Consider the following 20,151-nt stretch of genomic DNA (forward strand, 5'->3'; position numbering starts at 1 on the left):
ACACCACCACCGCAACCACTGTAGCACACACTGCAACACATACCACCACTGTAACACATACCACCACTGCAAAACACACAGCAACACACACCACCACTGCAACACAGACAACACACATCACCACTGCAACACACACTGCAACATACACCACCACTGCAACACACACTGCAACACACATCACCACTGCAACACACACTGCAACATACACCACCACTGCAACACACACTGCAACACACACTGCAACATACACCACCACTGCAACCACTGTAACACACACCACCACTGCAACACACACTGCAACACAGACCACCACTGCAACAAACATAACCACTGCAAAACACACAGCAACACACATCACCACTGCAACACAGACAACACACACCACCACAACCACCACCACTGCAACACACATCACCACTGCAACACACACTGCAACACAGACCACCACAGCAAACCACTGCAACACACATCACCACCAACACAACTCCCCACGACAAACCAAACCCCTGCAACCATTACTATGACTTCAACCATCTTTACCAAACCCACTGCAACCATCAGTATCATTGCAACCAGCACCATATGTAACACCAATGCTACAGCAAACACTGCCCACAGTACCAACACTGCACCCTCTGCAACACACATCATAACAACTACACCAATACTGCAACAGTCCCCACCACTAATGCAACCAGCACTGCAGTCAACACAGCCACACTGTTCATAGTCAGCCTGCTGTTTGTGATGTGGTGGAAATCGACTAAGTACATTTACTCAAGTACTTGTACTTTACCTGAGTATTAACAATTTATGCTCTATTCATATTATTGCTTCTACAGTTCAGAGTATTATTATTATTATTATTATAGTATTATTTTACTCTCATTCATTGATCGCTGTAATGAGTGGTTACTTTGCAGATTAAAGGAGTAGTTCAACAAAAGTCAAACAAACATGTATTCTTATGGTTACTGATTATACTTCTCAGTCATATTATATAGTTGATGAGTATTTTACATCACCTTGACTTTTATTAATATCACTGATATTAATATTTATGTGCCAAATATATTTAAACTTATTAATCGTATTGTGTATTCATGCTTGTGCGTAAACTGCGGGTGTGTGTGTTTTGGCGGGATGGGAGGGAGTTTTCGGGTTGGTCTCTCATCAGAGAGAGAGAGGGATTACATCACCGCCCTGTTGGATATTTGGGTGCAGTCAGAGGCGCCTTCAGTTTGGCTGCAGGAGGACCAGAGGCAGCAGGAGCCGGTGCGCCAACATGCGGACTGAGAGCAGCGACCTGCGGGGCGCTGAGCTGTCTCACCGGGACCTGCTGACCGGGGAGGCTCGGGGCTGAGTCTGGGTCATGGACTGTGAAGTTACGCGGGGAAATCCCTCTCCTGCTACCTCTCTCCCTCTCTCTCTCTCTCACTGTCCGACCTGCCAGCTGCAGTCTGAAAGTTGCTGAGAAGTTTTGGAGCGCGTCGCGCCGCGGTTAGTCTCCCGGTGCGAGCGGTGCGTCTGCTGCGCGCTCTCAGCTCAGACTTGGATACTGTCCCTTCAGACAATCCGAGGGGAACCCGGAGCGCCTTTCTCTTCTTTGTGAAGGATTATTTCTCAATATTCTGACTAATCGAGCCCGGGAACTTGTGTACAGAGGAGATGGATAACTCCTATTATTTCTTGGCTGTGTTTATGCTCGTACTCTCTCTGGGCTTCAGGATAGAGGAGGGCATGTGCCAACACTACTATCTCTTCCGCCCCATTCCCAGCGACACTCTACCCGTATTGGACCTAAAGGAGGACCCGGATCCGGTGCTGGACCCTAAGGAGAAGGACCTGAACGAGACGGAGCTCAGGAGCGTCCTGGGCAGCCACTTCGACCCGCACTTCATGTCCGTCTCCCCGCCGGAGGACAAATACGCGGGGAACGAGGATGTGAGCGACGCGGAGATGCGGCAGAAGCTCTCCGGAGCGATGCCCAAAGAGATCCGGGCCATGGAGTTCGAAGTCCAGCACGGCAAGAAGCAGAAGCCGAGCAAAAAACTCCGGAGAAGGCTGCAACTGTGGCTGTGGTCATACGCCTTCTGCCCGGTTGTTTACGCATGGAACGACCTGGGCAGCAGATTCTGGCCGCGCTACGTGAAGGTGGGGAGCTGCTACAATAAGCGGTCTTGTTCGGTCCCTGAAGGGATGGTCTGCAAACCTGCCAAATCGACTCATTTTACGATCCTGCGATGGCGCTGCCTGCAGAAAAAGGGGGGTCTGAAATGCGCCTGGATACCTGTTCAGTACCCCATTATATCAGAGTGCAAATGCTCCTGCCCGAACTGAGAATGACTCTGTAGCTGCAAGTCATTAAAGGAGGTTCATTATTATTTTTATACACAAACATACTGATCTTTACAAGCCATTCAAACTCCTCGTGACTCATAAAAACTGTTTTTCTGGAAACAAATGATGATTAAAAAAACATTTTATTCCAAATCAAATCAGATTTTTCTGCATTTTTTCAGAATATTTATATTAAAAATCTGTAAAATCTCAAACCAAAGATTTTCAGACTGAACATGAGAACAGATGACTTGTTAAAAATGGTTGTTGTTTTTTTGCAGTGCACTGTCCAGTGTAAGAATGTATATTTGATGTACATGTTTTTATTTTATGACAGAACTTTGTATAAAAAGGAAGGTCAGTATTATTAATATAATCAAATCTACTGTATTTGTTTAATGTATCTTGATTGTATCTGTTTATATTTATAATGAAGAATCAAAATGTTCATAGTGAAGCTTTTTAAAATGACTTTATGGAGCTCTGTGGGAAACATGAAGAGTTCTGCTGCAACCTCAGAAACTGAAATAAATGAAAACCAGACTAAAAGCATTAATACAGACTGATTATTATTATTATCATTATTATTATTATTATTATTATTATTGTTCAGTTTAAACCGGAACTCATCATTATCATCTTCACATGCTGTAAAATAAAAAGGGACAGCTGGTCTATAAACCACGTGAATTCGAACTCTGTGTCGCTTTATTTATTCTTCATAATAAGACAAAGTTATTTATAGATCTGGGTCAATGATCAATGTTCACATCATTTCATTAAGCACAGGTACTAATACCACACTGTCAAAATAAAAGTCCTGCATGGAAACTGTCTCTTCAGTAAAACTATCTGAGTATAATCAGGAAAATGTACTTAGCATTAAAGGTAGAATCATGTCCTCTGTGACTGTTATATATTACATAAATGGATCAGCATACTTACTGCTGTAGTTGGTTTGGGTGGAGCTGGTTTTACCTTCTGCTGATTATTTTCTTGATTAATTAATTGATTGATTGATTGAATGATTGGTTTGTAAATGTTGAGAAATGTCGTCACAGTTACACAGAGCCCAACATGAAACCTCCACAGCATTCGTTTTGTGCAATCAACAGTGAAAATGTCAGAATTATTCAGAATAAATAAAATGTTTTGCATTAAAACGACTGAAACGATGATCAAAAGTTTCCAATGAATCTGAATAATTACTAAACCGTTTCATTTCTAACAAAGCATCAAATATAATTTATAAGCTCTTTATATGTTTTGTATGTAAAACTCTTAATTGGTAAAGTGTCAGATTAATCTATTAAATGTACAATTTTTCCTCTGGAGGTAGGTGGAGTAGAAGCAGGAAGTGACACGAACAGAAAAGATAAGTACAGGAAGTAACGTCTGCTGATTATTTTCTTGATTAATTGATTGATTGATTGATTGGTTTGTAAATGTTGTGAAATGTCAGTAACAGTTACCCAGAGCCAATCAACAGTGAAAACCTCAGAATTAATAAGAATAAATAAAATGCATTAAAACGTCCATTTTTTCCTCTGGACTTGTGTGGAGTGGAAGCAGGAAGTGACACGAACAGAAAAGACTCAAGTAAAGTACAGGACGTTCATAAATGTGCCTCTACTGCTTCTTGTATTTGTCTTATTCATCAGTTAGAAATATCTCAACTACTACAATACCCATGAGCATCGGCTGCTGTTGCTATGGAGACAAAGCGGGAATCAGGGTGGCAGCAAATTCAAAACAATCAGAAAATGAACAGATTTGTGTGATCATTAGCTTCAGCTCCACATTAGCAGTCAAATGTGAAGCTCTGTGATTGGACGTTTGTTACTGAAATGCACCAAGAGCGTCGTAGTTGACTCCTTTTATGTCTTGTAGCTTTGACTCTGGACCAGCGAAGCAGATGTTGTTGAACACGATGATGTGGAACCTTTAAGTCGGTGGTGCTCAGTTTGGGAAACGGTTTCCTTGTGTTTGCACAGAAATAAAAAAAAGTGTCATGTTTTTATGTTGATCAAAGGAAAAACTGAGATTTTAATAGTTTGTTCTGGTGCAGCTTCAAAGCAGCTGCGGACGTTTCATCTCACCTGTGATCTGAAGGTATGTCAGCGATTTCGCTGATATGAAGCCTCTGTCCTTGACTCAACCTGTCTCTAATGAGACTCACAGGCCAAACGCTGCCTCACTCCAGGTCTCCTACATGGTTTGATCTGAATGTAGCAGTGAGTCAAACAAAGACACAGATGCATGCAGGTGGTAGTTTGTCTCACCTCAACCTCAGGAGCTAAATCAAACCATCAGAAGCACTTTGGGACACAGCCTCGAGTGATTCAGCTAATGTGTGTATAACCTGCAAAACGTTACAAACACACAAGAAATTTGAACTGAAACAAAAAATATCCCAACTATAAACACCTGACCAAGTGTAAAATGTCCAGTCTATAATCTCAGCAGACAGTTTGAAGTAGTGTGTCTTGTAGTCCCATACGCAAATGCAATGTGTGCGTGTATAAAGCCTGTCAATATATGTTAATATAATATATATATACAGTAAATACAGCATCCTCGATTTTCTCTGAGGGGAAACCCACAGTGTCACATTATCCCGGAGCACAGGTGCTTTGGTTCAGAGCTTATCAGCTGATGGAGAGGAGGAGGATGAGCTGAGGGCAGGGCGCTGAAAGGCGGAGGTGTGGAGGATTCAATCTGGCTCTTATCACTGCTGCAGGGTGGGCAGGTATTCAGGTCGAGGTCAAACCTGGCTTTGATGTGTGTGTGTGTGTGTGTGTGTGTGTGTGTGTGTGTGTGTGCGCGCGGTGATTGGCACTACCAGCCTGACTGAACCTCCTACATTCAGACAGGTCTGTGTTAAAGGACGATGTTTGCTGCTGTTCTATCTGATGACCTTGTTTTATTTTTATTTATAGTAATCTTTTCCCTCATCAATCTACGCTCAGTGTCAATCAATCAAACTTTATTTGTACAGCAACTTTCATACAGGTCAGTGCAGTTCAAAGAGCTTCACAGACTGATGACAATGAGATTCAATGAAATAGATTTAAAAAGCTATTCTATCGTTAGCAAACAAAAACAAGAAGAAAATGAATAATAAAAGAACAGATGGAATAGATTAAAATACAATTTACAACATAATTACAATAAAAAATGTAAATAACATAAAGTGAGTAATGACCATGATAATGAATCATATTTAATTAAAAGCAAGGATGAAGCGCTTCCATCTTATTTATTCAAAATAGAAACAAAACAAAAACATTGTCATTGATCTTTCTCTGGGGGATTGTTGGTTGTTGACGATGATTGATCACACGTTTACTTAAAGGTCCATATAGTCTAAAGGTAGATGTCCATGTGTTGTTTGATTATAGATCAGGTCTAGGTTATATAGTAATACTGTAAAAGTATCAAAGCCTCAGTCCACAGAGAAATGCACACAGCCTGTATTCAGAAACTGAGCCTTAAAACCAGCCGTCAGGACTTCTGGAACTTTGTGATGTCACAACCTCCCTCAGCCACACCCCAAGCCCGACCCACCTGGACTCACCATCCAACCTTGCAGGATTTGGGTTCTCTGAGTGTTTACCAGAAATCTGCTATATTTTTATTTGATCTCTCAGAAACCAGTAAGCCAATCAGAAGAGAGGCTCAGAGCCTCCTCTCTTCTGATTGGCTCACCGACCTGTTGTTACTAGAGCTCCAGAGAGAAGCCTGAGAGAGGAGATGTAAAACTAGATTGAGGTGGTTTTTGGTTCTTAAAACCACAAATGTATCTTATAAATCAACACTTCAAATAAAACACAGAAGAAGAAAAGGAAAAAATTTTCCAAAACTATCGAGCTCTTGGCAAAGAGGATTCTAGGATAATGGTGCTGATGTCAGTCTGAGCCGTAGTAACACACAGATCAGTGTGTACAGTAGGGACGGTGCTGAGAAAACAAACTGAGGACGGGCTCTGACAGGTGGGAGGAGTGGGCGGAGTCGGATGTCACACCGAGACGTTTCAAGGTTTTCACTCTGGTGTGAGGAGACAGTCGGCATCTGCAGCCGCCCACCGCCATGCTTGACTGCCGCCAGCATCCACCCACCCACGCACACACACACACACACACACACACACACACACACACACACATTGTAAGGCTACCACCTGATTCCCAAACTGCTTCTAGTGCTGTGTGAATGAAAAACCTTTCTCTAATGTAAAAATAGATAAATAAATAATTAAAGCTGAAAACTGAAGACAGCAACCAGCTCTGTGTCTGAATACCAGGTCCTGGAAGGACAGCAGTCTGCATCCCTGTGGATCAGAGGTTGGAGATTCCTTCAGTGACAGACCTCATCACTCAGGTGCAGTCTGACATGTTTCAAATAAAATAAATATTAAAGACCCTCTGATGAAAATCAAGTGTTTCACCTTGTCAACGTCCATATGTTTTTACATAATACTATACATGTGATGAGTGAAATAATCTATCAATACCATGACTGAGTGTTTCCACCGTGAACTGCAGTGAACCAATGACAGATTCGGTGGCTAAATACACCCGAAACCTTGTCAGTACAGAGAAAGAGTGTTAGCATTAGCACAACCACTTACACTGTGTCAGACACTGCCAGTTACAAGCTAATAAACAACATAAATAAATATAAGATGTTGACTGTTCTGAAAAGATACTAACTTCACTAACCGTTCTGAAAAGATGCTAACCGTTCTGATCCGTCTGCTAGTCTCTGGTTCTGGTCTCTACAGACTCCTCATCTGAGTCTGGGTCTGACTGAGGCTCAAACATGTGGCCTCCTCTAACCATCTTGATACTCTCTGCTCTTTCAGCTGTCCACCTGGAGCAAGCAGGTGGTGGGCGGGGCTCAAGGCCTGATCCAGGTTTCTCAATCAGGAATTAAGAGTAGATGAGCTTCAGACCCAGTTTTTATATGTGAAAACCATGTTAAACTAAACATGAATCAAGGGATTTTTACAGTTTAAAATACATCTGGAGGAACTTTAAATAACTAATTTCTTGTCCAGGTGTGAAGATGCAGATGTTTAGGTGAAGAAATTTCAGAGTTTCAAACTTTAGAAATTTTATAAATTTCCACATTTTTGTGACCAGAATTTTACTCTTTAGAAACTGAGAGTAAACTTAGAAATAAAATAAGAAGAAATAAAAAGGAAAACAAACAGATTCTCTTGAATGCCAGAGAGATTGTACATTGTCATTATTTTCTCTTTCAAAGGTTAAAAAATTGTCGTCTTCTTTTACTGTCTGATCAAAAGTATTCAGACAAAGGTGGGGCACGTGTCTGGGGCATATATGTCTATAGGCTGCTTTATGTGTGTGTGTGTGTGTGTGTGTGTGTGTGTGTGTGTGTGTGTGTGTGTGTGTGTTAACAGGCTGCAGGTTTGTGTTGACAGTCAGTGGTGTTGGTTTAGCAGTAGATTGATGACAGTCTGGTTGTCTTTGTGCCAACAGGGAGACTCCTCCGGCCCAGACAGACACACACAGACTGCTGTTTGGTAATCCCAGGCTGCCCTCACTGTGTGTGTGTGTGTGTGTGTGTGTGTGTGTGTGTGTGTGTGTGTGTGTGTGTGTGTGTGTGTGTGTGTGTGTGTGTGTGTGTGTAGATAGACACTCTCACACTATTTGTGGAAGTTTCTCAGTGTCTCACTGTTGCCTAGGTTTGTGCTTCATTGTTTTTTGCAATGACAGTCACAGATTTGTTGCGATGTTTCAGCTAAAACCACAAACATTCACCTCATGGAGGCGCCAGAGGATCAGTGAACTTCAGGATTCATCCTCTGAGGAACGTGAATGAATGAAACTTTATGATAATTTATCCAACTGGACCAAAGTGGCCGACATTGCAGAACCACACTTCAAATGTAGCAAAAAATATGCTGTCCTAACGTTAAAAGGATTTACTCAAAAAATGAAACTTTTCACAATAAAACAGAAACTGAGCTTTGTTTGTTTGTGTGCTTGTTTGTTTGTTTGTTTGTTTGTTCGTCCGTCGTGACAGCAGCAAAACACTCAGTTTAGTTTTGGTGAACAGTTTGTAAAACCTTCAACATATCCACCATCCACTGTCTGTCAACTGTCCAACGGCCACAAGGGGGCAGTGGTGTCCAGCTGTCATTCACCCTCCATTAAAATGAGACTTTTTTTTGTAGAACTGAGCTTGTGTGTGTGTGTGTATGTGTGTGTGTGTGTGTGTGTGTGTGTGTGTGTGTGTGTGTGTGTGTGTGTGTTTTCTGTGACTGGAATATGTAAAGCTGCAAAAATGACACGAGGGATTCAGACTGAGGCTGCGTCTCACTGCGCTGTAATGTGCTGCAAGTGTGTGTGTGTGTGAGTGTGTGTCAGCTGAGGGTGGGGTGGGGGGTGGAGGGTGGGGGGTTACACTGCCCCGCACTGTTCAAACTGTTTATGCATACCAGTGTGCTGTGAGGGCCCCTCTGTCGCAGCCTGTTTACTCAAACTTATTTTGGGAAAATTCCACCTCTCTGCACGGCTCTGGCCATAAATCACTGAATCTGCAGCTTTGTGGGATGATAGCTTCTGTCAGTCATACACACACACACACACACACACACACACACACACACACACTGACCTGCAGCCAGCTGTCCTGCAGACATCACTTCTGTGTGAGTGTGATGAGTTGTGTTTTTGTTGGTGTAACTCTGAAGTGTTTCCTGAGTTTTGTTTCAGCGTCACAGTTTTTTTTCAGACAGAAATATTGTTGTTGTGAGTTTCTCTGCGTTGACGTCACAGCTGCAGTCACAGGCCACAGTGATGATCATAATAATAATAATAGTAACTGTAAACAGATTCATTCATCCATTCACATGGTTCATTAAACTGCTCAGTTTAGTGATCTGTTCATTAATCCATTCACTCACTGGTTCATTAATTAGACTTAGTTATTATTAATCTATTTGCTCAGTTGATTAGTTTCTGCAGCTTCTGCACCTTTTTAATAACTCATAACTCAAGATATCAGTACACCCCATAATTTTATAATTACTAATAACCTCATTAACTAATTATTAAACATGACTTTGACAAATAGCAGGAAATGGATGGAATTGATTCATTTCAGGTTCACATATATCTTAGTGCATAATGTCCAGACAGTTTTTACCCAAATCAAATATGAAAACCTTTTTCTCTTTAATTATTGTTTCTGCACAGAGCAGGGCGGGAAAAATATTTCAGACTTTTGTAAATCAAATTTAGGATTTTATCATCTTTGTTATTTCTGTGAAAAATGAATTCAATTCTTTTTAAGACTTTTCAAGAACTTAATATACTGATTAATACACTCATTTGAGTTATTAATACATTTATCTATTCGGTTTATTCATCTGTTCACTTTGTTTATTACCACGTTCATTTGCTTATTTCATTAACCTGTTTGTTAATTTGGATTATTAGTCTGTTCACTGATCCATCTGTGTGGAACGTTACGACATCTAGTGATTTGTCACAGCTAAAGCCCTCAAATCACTTATGAACTCACAAATTACACAGTTAAAGAGCTGCTAATGCTAACGTTAGCTATGTAGCAATAGCAAAAACTTACAGATAGCTCCTTTAATAATTAGTTTCATTAGTTTTTCCCATTAAATCACTGGTCCAAACCAAACTCACCAACAGCTATGTCCAGAAAAGCGACCTTCTGGTTTTAATTCTATCACTTCTTTTTTTCTAATGAAGTTAGCATGCTAACCACCTAGCCACAGCCCGTTCAGCTTGTCACTTTTTGATACCAAGTCACTGTGGCTTCTGGTCTGCCCTGAAACAGCTGCTCAGAGGTTGTATTACCTTAATGCAACCACGGCTTAAGTTCTTGGTGAGACTGGTGAGAAAACAGCTATTAATGCTAACGATAGCAATGTAGCAAAAACTTTTAAATAGCCCCTTTAACATGGATCTTTCATTAGTTTTTCACATTAATTGGCTTCATTCTTCTACAGCATTGGGTAAAAACAAAACTGTATTAAATGGACATGGTTTTTCTAAACCATTTTAGTGATACTGACTCTTTTATTCAACCTTAAATAAAGGTTAAATAAAAATAAAAGTTCTGAGCATCAGATGTAACTGAGAAATATTGAAGGTGACTCACCAGGTGATACAGAGGCTTCATTCACTGTCCAACAGGGACACCTCCTGGTGAAGATGTGAACAGCAGTCAAGGCCCAAAACATCCTTTAATATCGTGTATCCATACAGTGGGCATTTTTATCCTTTAGGTACTTATGGTTTATTTCAAATACCTTAAAAATGGCAGAGGCACACAGGCTACAAGTATCTGAAGCTAGTAAGCCAATATGAGCACCAGATAGATATCAGATATCACATGAAAAAAAAAAAAACATATTTACAAATATAAATTAACACATATTTCAACTCCAAAAGACACTGTGACGGCAAATGTATTAAAACTGTATAAAATTCAGAAATATAGTGATGATGGAATGTCTCTTCTTTGAGATGATGAGCTTACATTTATACTGTGCGTAGTGCAAGGAATACTGTCAATAATCAAAAATCAAAAACGACATAATTCACATTCATAACACCTTTGGTCCAAGGGGAACTGAAAGATAATTAAAAAAAAACCTAGATGGGATTTGTTTATGGATGAAAGTTTACAGATCACAGACAGACCTCACTTCTTTTTTTCTTTTTCTTTTTTTTTTTGTTAGAATTTTTTTTAAACATGCTGCTCTGGATAAAGCCACATATTTAGTTTGGATACAGGTCCGACAAGCACAAACGTCCTACTCAAACTAATCATCACAAGCAGCTGTACGGTGGCAGTGGGTAGATAGAACCTGAGGCACTGGAGAGGAGGTGTCGCATCTGTGGTACATCCATCTGTGGTGTCAGACCCCGTGTTTACACTTTCTAACACAACGCAGTTCGAAAACGGAGAGAAGAAACTGCAACAATGCTTTTCTGCTGGGCTTTCAACAGCATCTTATGGTCTTCTGAACGGAGACCACTGGAGGCAGTTGAAAGACCTGGAAAAAGCTAGTAAGTGGACCTTGATTACAGATTATTTTGTCACAGAGTTGCGTCAGCTGTTCAAGTTCTCAACAGTGATGAGTCGATGGTTCATTAACAATACAACTTCATGCAGTGCACAGTGAGATGCAGCTGTTTCTACCAGACTAAATAAAGATGGACGTAGCTTCTGTGACGTCACCCACAGGTTTCTGAAGATTAGAGTAAACTGCTCCACCATTGCCATCTTGGCAGTGTCTGACTCCGCCCTTAATTCCCAGCTTATCCAAAAATGGACAAAGAGGAGGGGCGTGTGTGGAGCTGAGACTTCGGCATATTCCTGTGGCGAACATACACTCACCCACCTGTCACTCAAAGCGACAACGCCCTTAATTCTCCATAACTTTAAAATGTTAACAGGTGAGTTATACAACAGCTGTCATGAAGGAGGAAATTGGCTATAGAGACCAAAACTGTTTTTTGTACCAGGCTGTAAACATGTTTATTTCTGCTTTGGTTTGGCATTTTAACATGGGAGTCTGTGGGGATTGACTCACTGTTGGAGCCAGACTCTAGTGGTCATTAGAGGAACTGCATGTTTTGGTACTTCAGTGTTGACTTCAGAGGTTGATGCTCGGTGAAACCTGATGTAACTTCAGTTCGACAGCCGATGCAACTCTGTGACAAAATAATCTGTAATCAAGGTCCATTTACTAACTTTTTCCAGGGCTTTTAACTGCCTCCATTGGTCCTCATCACTGGACAGAACAGTTACATGATGGCAGGTGGTCAAGTATGAGTTGCTGATATAACAGCCATATAAAAGCTCCATTCACATGACCATGAGATGCACTTGAAAGCCCTACAAAAAAGCAAGCAAGTTGGCCTTTTACTAAAGATTTATTTGTCAAGCTACTGTTCTCAAGTGTAAGAAGGAATCTAATATCAAACCAAACTACAATTTAACGCCACCAAACTACTCAGACTTGATCTCTGGAAAAAGATGCTGCTGTAGTTTTCAGTTGCTGTCAACAAAATTATATTCAGCTTTAAATTATTAGAGGAATTAAAGGGTCTTAATTAATTATTTGTTTTGGTGAAGGTTTGAATGAAATGGGAAGTTTTTACTTTTTAACATTTTCCAAGACCTCAGTAAGAATCCTGTTTATTATAACTTGTGTCTTATTTTTGTAAATTATACTTTGATTGCTGATAGACATAATGTACAAAACTAAGGGCTGCAACTAACAATTATTTTAATTTAATCAATTAATCTACTGCCTATTTTTGCGATTAATTGCTTGGTCTACAAATATGAAAATAGCTAAAAGACATTGGAGAAACTGTAACCAGAGAATTTTTTGGCATTTTTACTTAAAAAAATAACTTGAAATGATTCAGTCAATTAAAAAAAAATACTGGCCAATTCATTTCCTGTCAATACATTAATCAACTAATTGTTGCAGCTCCAGAATTTGTCTGATGTCCTGGACTGGTTTTTGTCCACTTTTGAAGAGCATCTGGTTGAATTCACTGTCCTGTGAATGTTCAGTTTACACTCTGATGGCTTCATGCTTCAGAAATGATTTTTGTTAAGAGTCATGTCTCGTGCTTGAGCCTGAGCTCAAAGTACCATGTTTGTTTTGATCAGTGAAAAATGAACGAGAGGATTTCATGTCGCAGATTACAGGACGTTAAAGCTGTCAACAGAAAACTACAGAGGTGTTTTACTTTAGAAACTGGATCTGAGTTTCTCCTGTGCACAGGTGCAGCAGGCAAACTCATCATGGGCTCTTTCCTGTCGAAGTCAACTCTTTTGACTTCTTGTAGGAAGGTTTTTGCAGTGACTGTTTCCTGTTTCCTGTTTAGGTGACTGAATGAAAAACCTAAGTCTTTGTCAGTTTTCCCTTCTCCAGACACAGACTGCATTTTAACACCAGGTGTAAATGGGATCTAAACATCAGGGTTCCTACAATGTTTCTACAAATGCTGAACCAGAGGTGATCTCTTCACCATGTTTTTGTCTTTATGTAACATCACTGGATTATTGAAACTGTGTCGTCCAAACGTTTTGTGCATCTCTTTGTGGAAAAACTTCTGTGAGCTGTTTGTGGATGAAGTTCCAGAGCTGTAGGAACCCTGAGAGCTGTGGCAGGAAGTGATGTCAGGCTGAGCACAGACGTCCCTCAGTGATTTCGTGAGTTGAAGAATCCCACGCTGGTAGGAGACTCCTTCACCGTGACCGTGATAAAGTTGGCCGTGACGTCGGTGACAAACACGTGCTCCAAGAGGCTGCGGGTCGGCCGCCAGTCCGTCTCTGTATCCGACTCGGTGGCGTCGTTGCCAAGGCTGGGCCGGCTCTTGCTGGGATACAAGGCGGTGTCATCGTGCTCTGATTCGCTGCTGCTGGTCTCGTCCGAGTCTCCGGTGCTGAGCTCGTTCAGGCTCCGGTTCTGAGAGCTCAGCCCGTGTTTCCTGTCCTCCTGCCTGCCGCCGCCGCCGCTCCCTCGGCTGGAGCTGCCTCCTGCCATCATCTCCTTCCCCCTGCCCGGCTCTGCAGTGCCGCCTGCAGCCAAACCAGAGCGCTGCCCTCCAGCTGACATCCGAGTCTCTTTGATGCTACCCACTCCTCCTTTTACGACAATCCCGCCGCCGCTCCTTAAGCTTGACCTAGACGCTGCCACCATGGCGCTGCTTGTGCTGCTGCCGGCCGGCAGCTTGCTGACGCTCTGCAGGTTGAGGGCTCGGAGGCTCAGTGCCTGGTTGGCTCGGTCTCGAGGTGTGGGTGAGGATAATGACGACGGTTTGGAAAGGCCAGAGTTCTGCTGCTTGTGTTGAACCAACCCGCTCTGGCCTCCGACGCCCTCCTGCCTCCGCTGGCCCAGCTGGGAGCGCTGGGCCACCGCCTGGCCCCCCCCGAAGCTGCTGTGCAAACCCAACGATCCCGAACTGCCACTTTGTTTCAGAGGCGACACTTTGAATCCGTCTCCTCTGCTGCCGGATTCGGACATAGACCGCTTCAGCTCGGACGCAGAGTTCTTATTTTGTGCTGAAGGACTGGCTTTGTTGTGGGAGGAGGATGAAGAGGAGGAGGACAGGGAGCGGTTGGTCCAGATGCAGCTAAGGGATCCGGGTTTGGAGGCAGCGGTCTGGGAGAAGGAGCTGGCGGAGGTCTGGGAGGCAGAGGCAGCCTCGTCTCTGGAGCTCCTGCTCAGCCCTGTGTAGGTGAAGCTGGCCGGCTGCAGAGGCTTCTTCACCCCGGGCCGAGGCTCATCTCTGAGCAGTCTGAGCGCCTGGTGGTGTCGTGGAGGAGGAGGAGGAGGAGGAGGAGGAGGGGGAGGAGGAGGAGATGGAGCAGGAGGTCTGCTCTTCGCCTGTCTTAAAGCCCTTAGGTCCGGGTGCAGCGGCTTCCTCCCACGCTTCTTCTTGCGGGGGGGGTCGGGTTTGGCCAGCAGGATCTGGGGCCTCTTCTGGGGGACAGGATGGACACGCTTCGCTTTCTTCGTGTGATCTTCATCCTCTGAGGACGAGGAGGAGGCCGAAGACGAGAGGCCGGAGGAAGAGGAGGACGAGGAGCGGCTGTCCTTGGTGGCGGTTGGTGCAGGCTGCAGAAAAGAGAAAGAAAATGAGTGAAAGAGAAAAGGCAGGAAATGAAGCAACAGGCGAAATCACTGAACAGCTGATCACCAGAATCTTCCGTGGTCGTCCTCTCGGCCTCTTTCCTTTCTTCTGGAACAGAAGCTCCCGCTCTTGTTCTCTGGAACAATAGGAAGAGAAAACATTCAGACACTGAGCTAGAAGAAGAAAAAGAAGAATCTGTGATCTGTTTTTCTTTTTTTCTTTTAATTATTTATCGTTAAACCGAACTGAAGAACAGACATATCTTTGGCCCTGAGGCAGCTGCAGTTTCTGTAGGAACTTACAGGCTCAGTACAATAAATGGTGTTTTCATTATTGGGCCTAATAGCTGTTATTTCCAAAACATACACACACACATACCACCCACACACACACACACACACACACACACACACACACACACACACACACACACACACACACACACACACACACACCTTTTGTGAAATGCTGCCAGTAACCTTGGGTCCAAAATATTTTCTTCTGGCTCCCAGCTGTTGTGCCTGAAAACACCAGAGAATGAATCATGTTAATTAATGACCTCGTCAGTTCATGAATCAAACAAACACCAGGTCAATCTCAGTAACATTTGAAAAATGGATCAAAGTTTAAACACGAGGAAAACTTTCGACGACTCAGTTAGTACATGTTCTGCTGACATGTTCTGCTGACAACAGTTGACAGATAATGATGTTATTACGTCAACAGTCAGCGACTCTAACAGAATAAAAGTATAAAAGCTGGCAGATCATTTTTTATAATTCCTGAATGAACCAAAGTTTTTTTTTATTCTATTTATAGTTTTGTACAGCCACTGGAGTTTAGATGACGTTTAATACCTGAGAATGTTGGCTTCTTTTTTCAGCAATAGAAAAACATGTTTCTATGGGAAAGATATAACACCATAACACATGTACGTCCATCATTTATATAATGTCTTTTTATCCCAAATGTCTTCTTTCCTTTTATAAAGGGTTTCGAGTATCAGGCAGCTATACCTCAACTTTTTTTTGTTTTAGTTATTTGGATTAGTTTTGTTTTTCTGTTTGATATTTTATGTATTAAGATTTTTGTTATTTTTTAATAATTTTTTTTTTTAATTTTGGATGTCTATAATTTTACTTCACTGGTCCTAAATTGTTTCCATATTATCTATTTTGACTTATCAGATTTATTATTTTTGTTTTTTGACAGAGTCTCATAGAGGGCTTTAAGTGAATCGTGAAGTAATACAATAAAAAAAAGTAATGTTTCTAGTAGTGGTTTGGTATCAAACTCAGTCAGCTCCAGGTCATTACTCTGTCCTGACTAGTTCATGCTGATATTAACACAAATAGCTTGTAAATGTTGTTGATGTAAATGTCTTAATATTAACCCTTGTTACTACACAGAGGAAACACCTGTTTATATACACATTTGCCCAAAATTCACCTTGGAAACTTTCTGATCTGGACTTTGTGAACACAAAACTACATTTTAAAATGAAATCCTCCGGGTTTGAACGATATATTAATGATTAATTATGCTGATGGATCCTGCAGAAACCAGTGATAGTGTGATCTGATCACATATCTGAGTAATTGTGTAAATTCTGCAGCTGGAGGACAGTGAGACTGAACAACTTCTGACAATCAACGTATAAATGTCAATATCGATCAATAATCGAGTCATTTTTAATCATAAATACTAAATATTCTCTGGTTCAGCTTTTCAAATGTGACAGTAAACTGAACATCTTCAGGGTTTGGACAGTTGTTCTGACAAAACAGGGTCATTAAACACAACACAGTTGGAGAAATCCTAAGTTATTACACTATTTTTTTTTTTTAGCATTTATGGACTAAATGACTAATTGAGAAAAATAATCAGCACATTACATGATAATGAAAACAATCCATCGTTGCAGCTGTTATTGTTATAGAGAGAGTCAGACCGGCCTGTGAGCATAATAACTAGAGCTGATGATAAACTGATTAATTGATCAGCAGGAAATGAATCTAACTGTTTGGTTTTTTAATTTTTTAAGAAAATATGTGAAATATTAGCCGTTTCCAGTTTCTCTGATGTGAAGATTTGATGTTTTTAATTGTCGCTCATGATAATAAATTGAATATGTTTGGTTTTCTGAACAGTTGTTTGGACAAAATAAAACATGTGAAGACGTCATCTTGGCCGCTGACATTTCAAAGGTTAAATAGTTTATCTAGAGTATAATCAGCAGACTGAAGGACAGTTACACCACACTGTGTAATGTGATGTCCTGGTAAATGATTATAATGGTGGATGTTTAAATGTCAGTCTGGTAGTGAGCATTAAAACCACAGGTTTCCCTCTTTACAATGAGCCCTGGTTCCAGGTAACCCAGCCGAGCCTGCAGCTGGTCCTGGTCTGATACCGGTCTAGCATCAGCTGCTCGGTGCAGAAAAGCCGAACAACGAGACCAGAAACGGTGGCTGTTTGACGTTGTATCCGCGGTGTGTTTACCAGCCACTGAGCTACAGAGTAAACCTGATGTTTTATGCAGCTGTGTTCAGATTCAACCCCCCCATCACAGGAGAGGGAACACCGGGCCGCGCATTGTCTGCTGCCGTTCTTCTGCTGCTCAGTGTGTCGGCTAGCACCGGGGGCTAGCTAGCTACTTACTTGGACGACCACCCCCTCCACTTCACCAGATATTCAAACTTCCCCTGTGGACAAACACAAACACGATGTCAGAGACACACGGACGACTGCTCCTGTCACAACATGAGTTCCCACCGCGCCGTAACCCGCCTTTTACTTACCTTTCTCGGCCGTTTGCTGAGGATGCATTCCGCATCAAATACCTGGCCGACTGTGACCCCCTCCATTACTACAGCAGCCCCTCCGTACGGGCAGCGAAGCGCATTTGACCTCACACGGCCGCCGTACGTCCCTCTGAGTCACATACATTCTTTATAAACACCCTATTACAACCACGTTCGCTATAAAGCAGCAATACAACAACTACACATGTAAGACTGTAAATAAGCAATGGAAAACATAGAAATAAAATGATTATACATTCTATATATAAATACTGTTATCATGGAAGATTACATGAAAGGGCCTGAGGGGCCACAAATTGACTACAAAGAGACTCAAAACAATTACAAAGAGATGCAAACCAACTACAAAAAGATGCAAACAACTACAAAGCAACACAACACAACTACAAAGAGATGGAGAAACTACAAAAAATGATCACAAAAAGGATGCAAACCAATAAAAAATAAAAATATTCAAAATGATCACAGAGACATAAAACTACTACAAAGAAAGTAAGAACAACTACAAAGAGAAGCAAAAGATTCAAAATGATCACAAAGAGACACAAAATGACTACAAAGATCTTGCCCTGTATGTCAGGGCTTGTATAGCTATCTTTGTGAAGACCAATTTCACTTTAAAAATTTCTGCACTGTGGTGGGATAAATACTCTGCTACTTATAATATCACATTAATCTGAATCAAAGTAGACAGTAAAATTAATATGATTAATATGGTGGAGTAAAAAGTAAGTAATATTTGTGTCTGAACTGTGGTGGAGTACAGTACTGGACTAAATGTACTGGTTCCACTTCTCTGCAGTCCTGTTAGACGGTCCAGACTTTTCAGGTTCAGATTAGAATCAGGTTCAGCTTTAGGTCCTCACAAGTATAAACAGACAAAAGTGTGTGTCCACCATAGATGCATAGATACCGATGCGGAACCTTTCCGCATGTGGCCGAATTCAGAGGGAGCTGACTGCGCGTTGCACCAGTGTTATGTGTGTTTCCGTATAGCATGTTTTGTAACTTGTAGCAGTCCGGCGTTGAATGTCAGTGCAGCTCATTTTTTAAGGTATCGTTACTTTAAATATCATCTTAAAAGTCTAAAGTAAAGCCTTTGAACGTGTCACTTTATTTTCATCATCTGTTCTGTTCGCTTGTTATTTATTTGTCACTGTGTCTTATCTTGACTGTTTGCTCGTTCTGTTAAATGTAACAGCTTTTTCAATCAAGATCAATGAAGCTAAGCTTTAACATCAATGTTAGCCTGTCCCAATTACCGCCCTGGAATCCGCTGCATGTTTAAACAAACGCCCAAACCTCGGCTGAAAACTTGACAAATTAAGACTTTGCTGGGTTTTGGCGCACAGACATTCATACTACAATACAACATGAGACATTTCAAGAATCATCAGTATCCACCGATCAATTCGGCATATATGTCATGCACGGAAAACACTAACCAGAAAGTTTCAGACAAGTATTTTGTGTTTCTCTCTTAATTGTCTGATTGAGGGTGATTAATGTTTCCTTCTCAATTCACGTAAAGATAGTTGCTGATACAACAGTGAGTCATGTGCCGAATTGAAAATAATAATTTATTTCAATAAACCTGTGAAGTCACATTAAAATGTAACGTTTTTGAACGGAGTTTGGTTTGGAGTGCTTGGAACATAATGTATCTGTTGGATGTCTTTGTCCAAAGAGAGAAGGTCTGCAATCATTCGTCAATTAATTGATTGGTTGACCAAAAAAATTAAAACAGGAACTATTTTGGTAATCCATAAATCATTTCGAGCAAAAATACCTAAATATTTGCTGATTCCTGTTTCTCAAATCTTAGGAATTTGCTTCTATCCCATTGTGACAGGCATATTTCAAGATATTTAACTGTTAGATAAAGTAAACGATAAATTGCAAAGAATATTGGGAGATTAATTAAGAATGAATTTTCATTAGGCTATAATTAGTTATGGCCAGACTTTAAAACTCAAAATTTTAATTACTGTGAAAAAATGTGGTTTTCTTTTTAATTTATTGACATTCAGCATCAATTATATTTCCATACAATGTGTTTCAGATTTTAAACTGAATGTATATGACATGTCAAAAAATCAGGCCTTTGTGGCATTACATAATTAAATCAATTTTTCCCAGTATGCTATAAATTGTTCCAATTTATGATGAACAAAAGCTGTTATTTTCTCCATTTTGTAATGTGTAATATCCATCCATGTATTTACAGTTGGCTGTCCTGTGAAAAACCATTTCCTGGTGAGGTTCTTTTTTACCAGCCACCAGCAAGATATTAATTAAATATTAATACTTTTTGACCA

The 20,151-nt window shown here is 41.1% G+C and overlaps 2 protein-coding genes across 2 annotated transcripts; one reads left to right on the forward strand and one right to left on the reverse strand.

Annotated features, from left to right (window-relative positions):
- Positions 1–1,628: 1,628 nt before the first annotated feature.
- LOC111237103 (noggin-3-like) lies at positions 1,629–2,340 on the forward strand. Its single transcript, XM_022766072.1, has one exon. The coding sequence runs from the start codon at positions 1,669–1,671 to the stop codon at positions 2,338–2,340; it is 672 nt and encodes a 223-aa protein (XP_022621793.1). The 5' UTR covers positions 1,629–1,668.
- A 10,451-nt stretch (positions 2,341–12,791) lies between these two features.
- On the reverse strand, positions 12,792–17,875 carry LOC111237087 (chromobox protein homolog 2-like). Its single transcript, XM_022766052.1, has 5 exons — positions 17,810–17,875; positions 17,670–17,713; positions 15,464–15,529; positions 15,075–15,144; positions 12,792–14,992 (listed from the first exon to the last, which is right to left on the reverse strand). The coding sequence occupies exons 1-5, from the start codon at positions 17,873–17,875 to the stop codon at positions 13,574–13,576; spliced, it is 1,665 nt and encodes a 554-aa protein (XP_022621773.1). The 3' UTR covers positions 12,792–13,573.
- Positions 17,876–20,151: the final 2,276 nt, after the last annotated feature.

The sequence above is a fragment of the Seriola dumerili genome, unplaced genomic scaffold, assembly GCF_002260705.1.
Source record: "Seriola dumerili isolate Sdu_G_001 unplaced genomic scaffold, Sdu_1.0 BDQW01000807.1, whole genome shotgun sequence".
Lineage (NCBI taxonomy): Eukaryota > Metazoa > Chordata > Actinopteri > Carangiformes > Carangidae > Seriola > Seriola dumerili.

Bases quoted from the DNA above. Each gene is read 5' to 3' on its own strand.
- LOC111237103 (XM_022766072.1), top strand. From the start codon at position 1,669: ATGGATAACTCCTATTATTTCTTGGCTGTGTTTATGCTCGTACTCTCT.
- LOC111237087 (XM_022766052.1), bottom strand. From the start codon at position 17,875: ATGGAGGGGGTCACAGTCGGCCAGGTATTTGATGCGGAATGCATCCTC. The intron at 15,145-15,463 runs GTGTGTGTGTGT...CTATTGTTCCAG, and splicing joins CTGGCAGCATTTCACAAAAG to AGAACAAGAGCGGGAGCTTC. The intron at 14,993-15,074 runs GTGATCAGCTGT...TCTTTTCTGCAG, and splicing joins GACGACCACGGAAGATTCTG to CCTGCACCAACCGCCACCAA.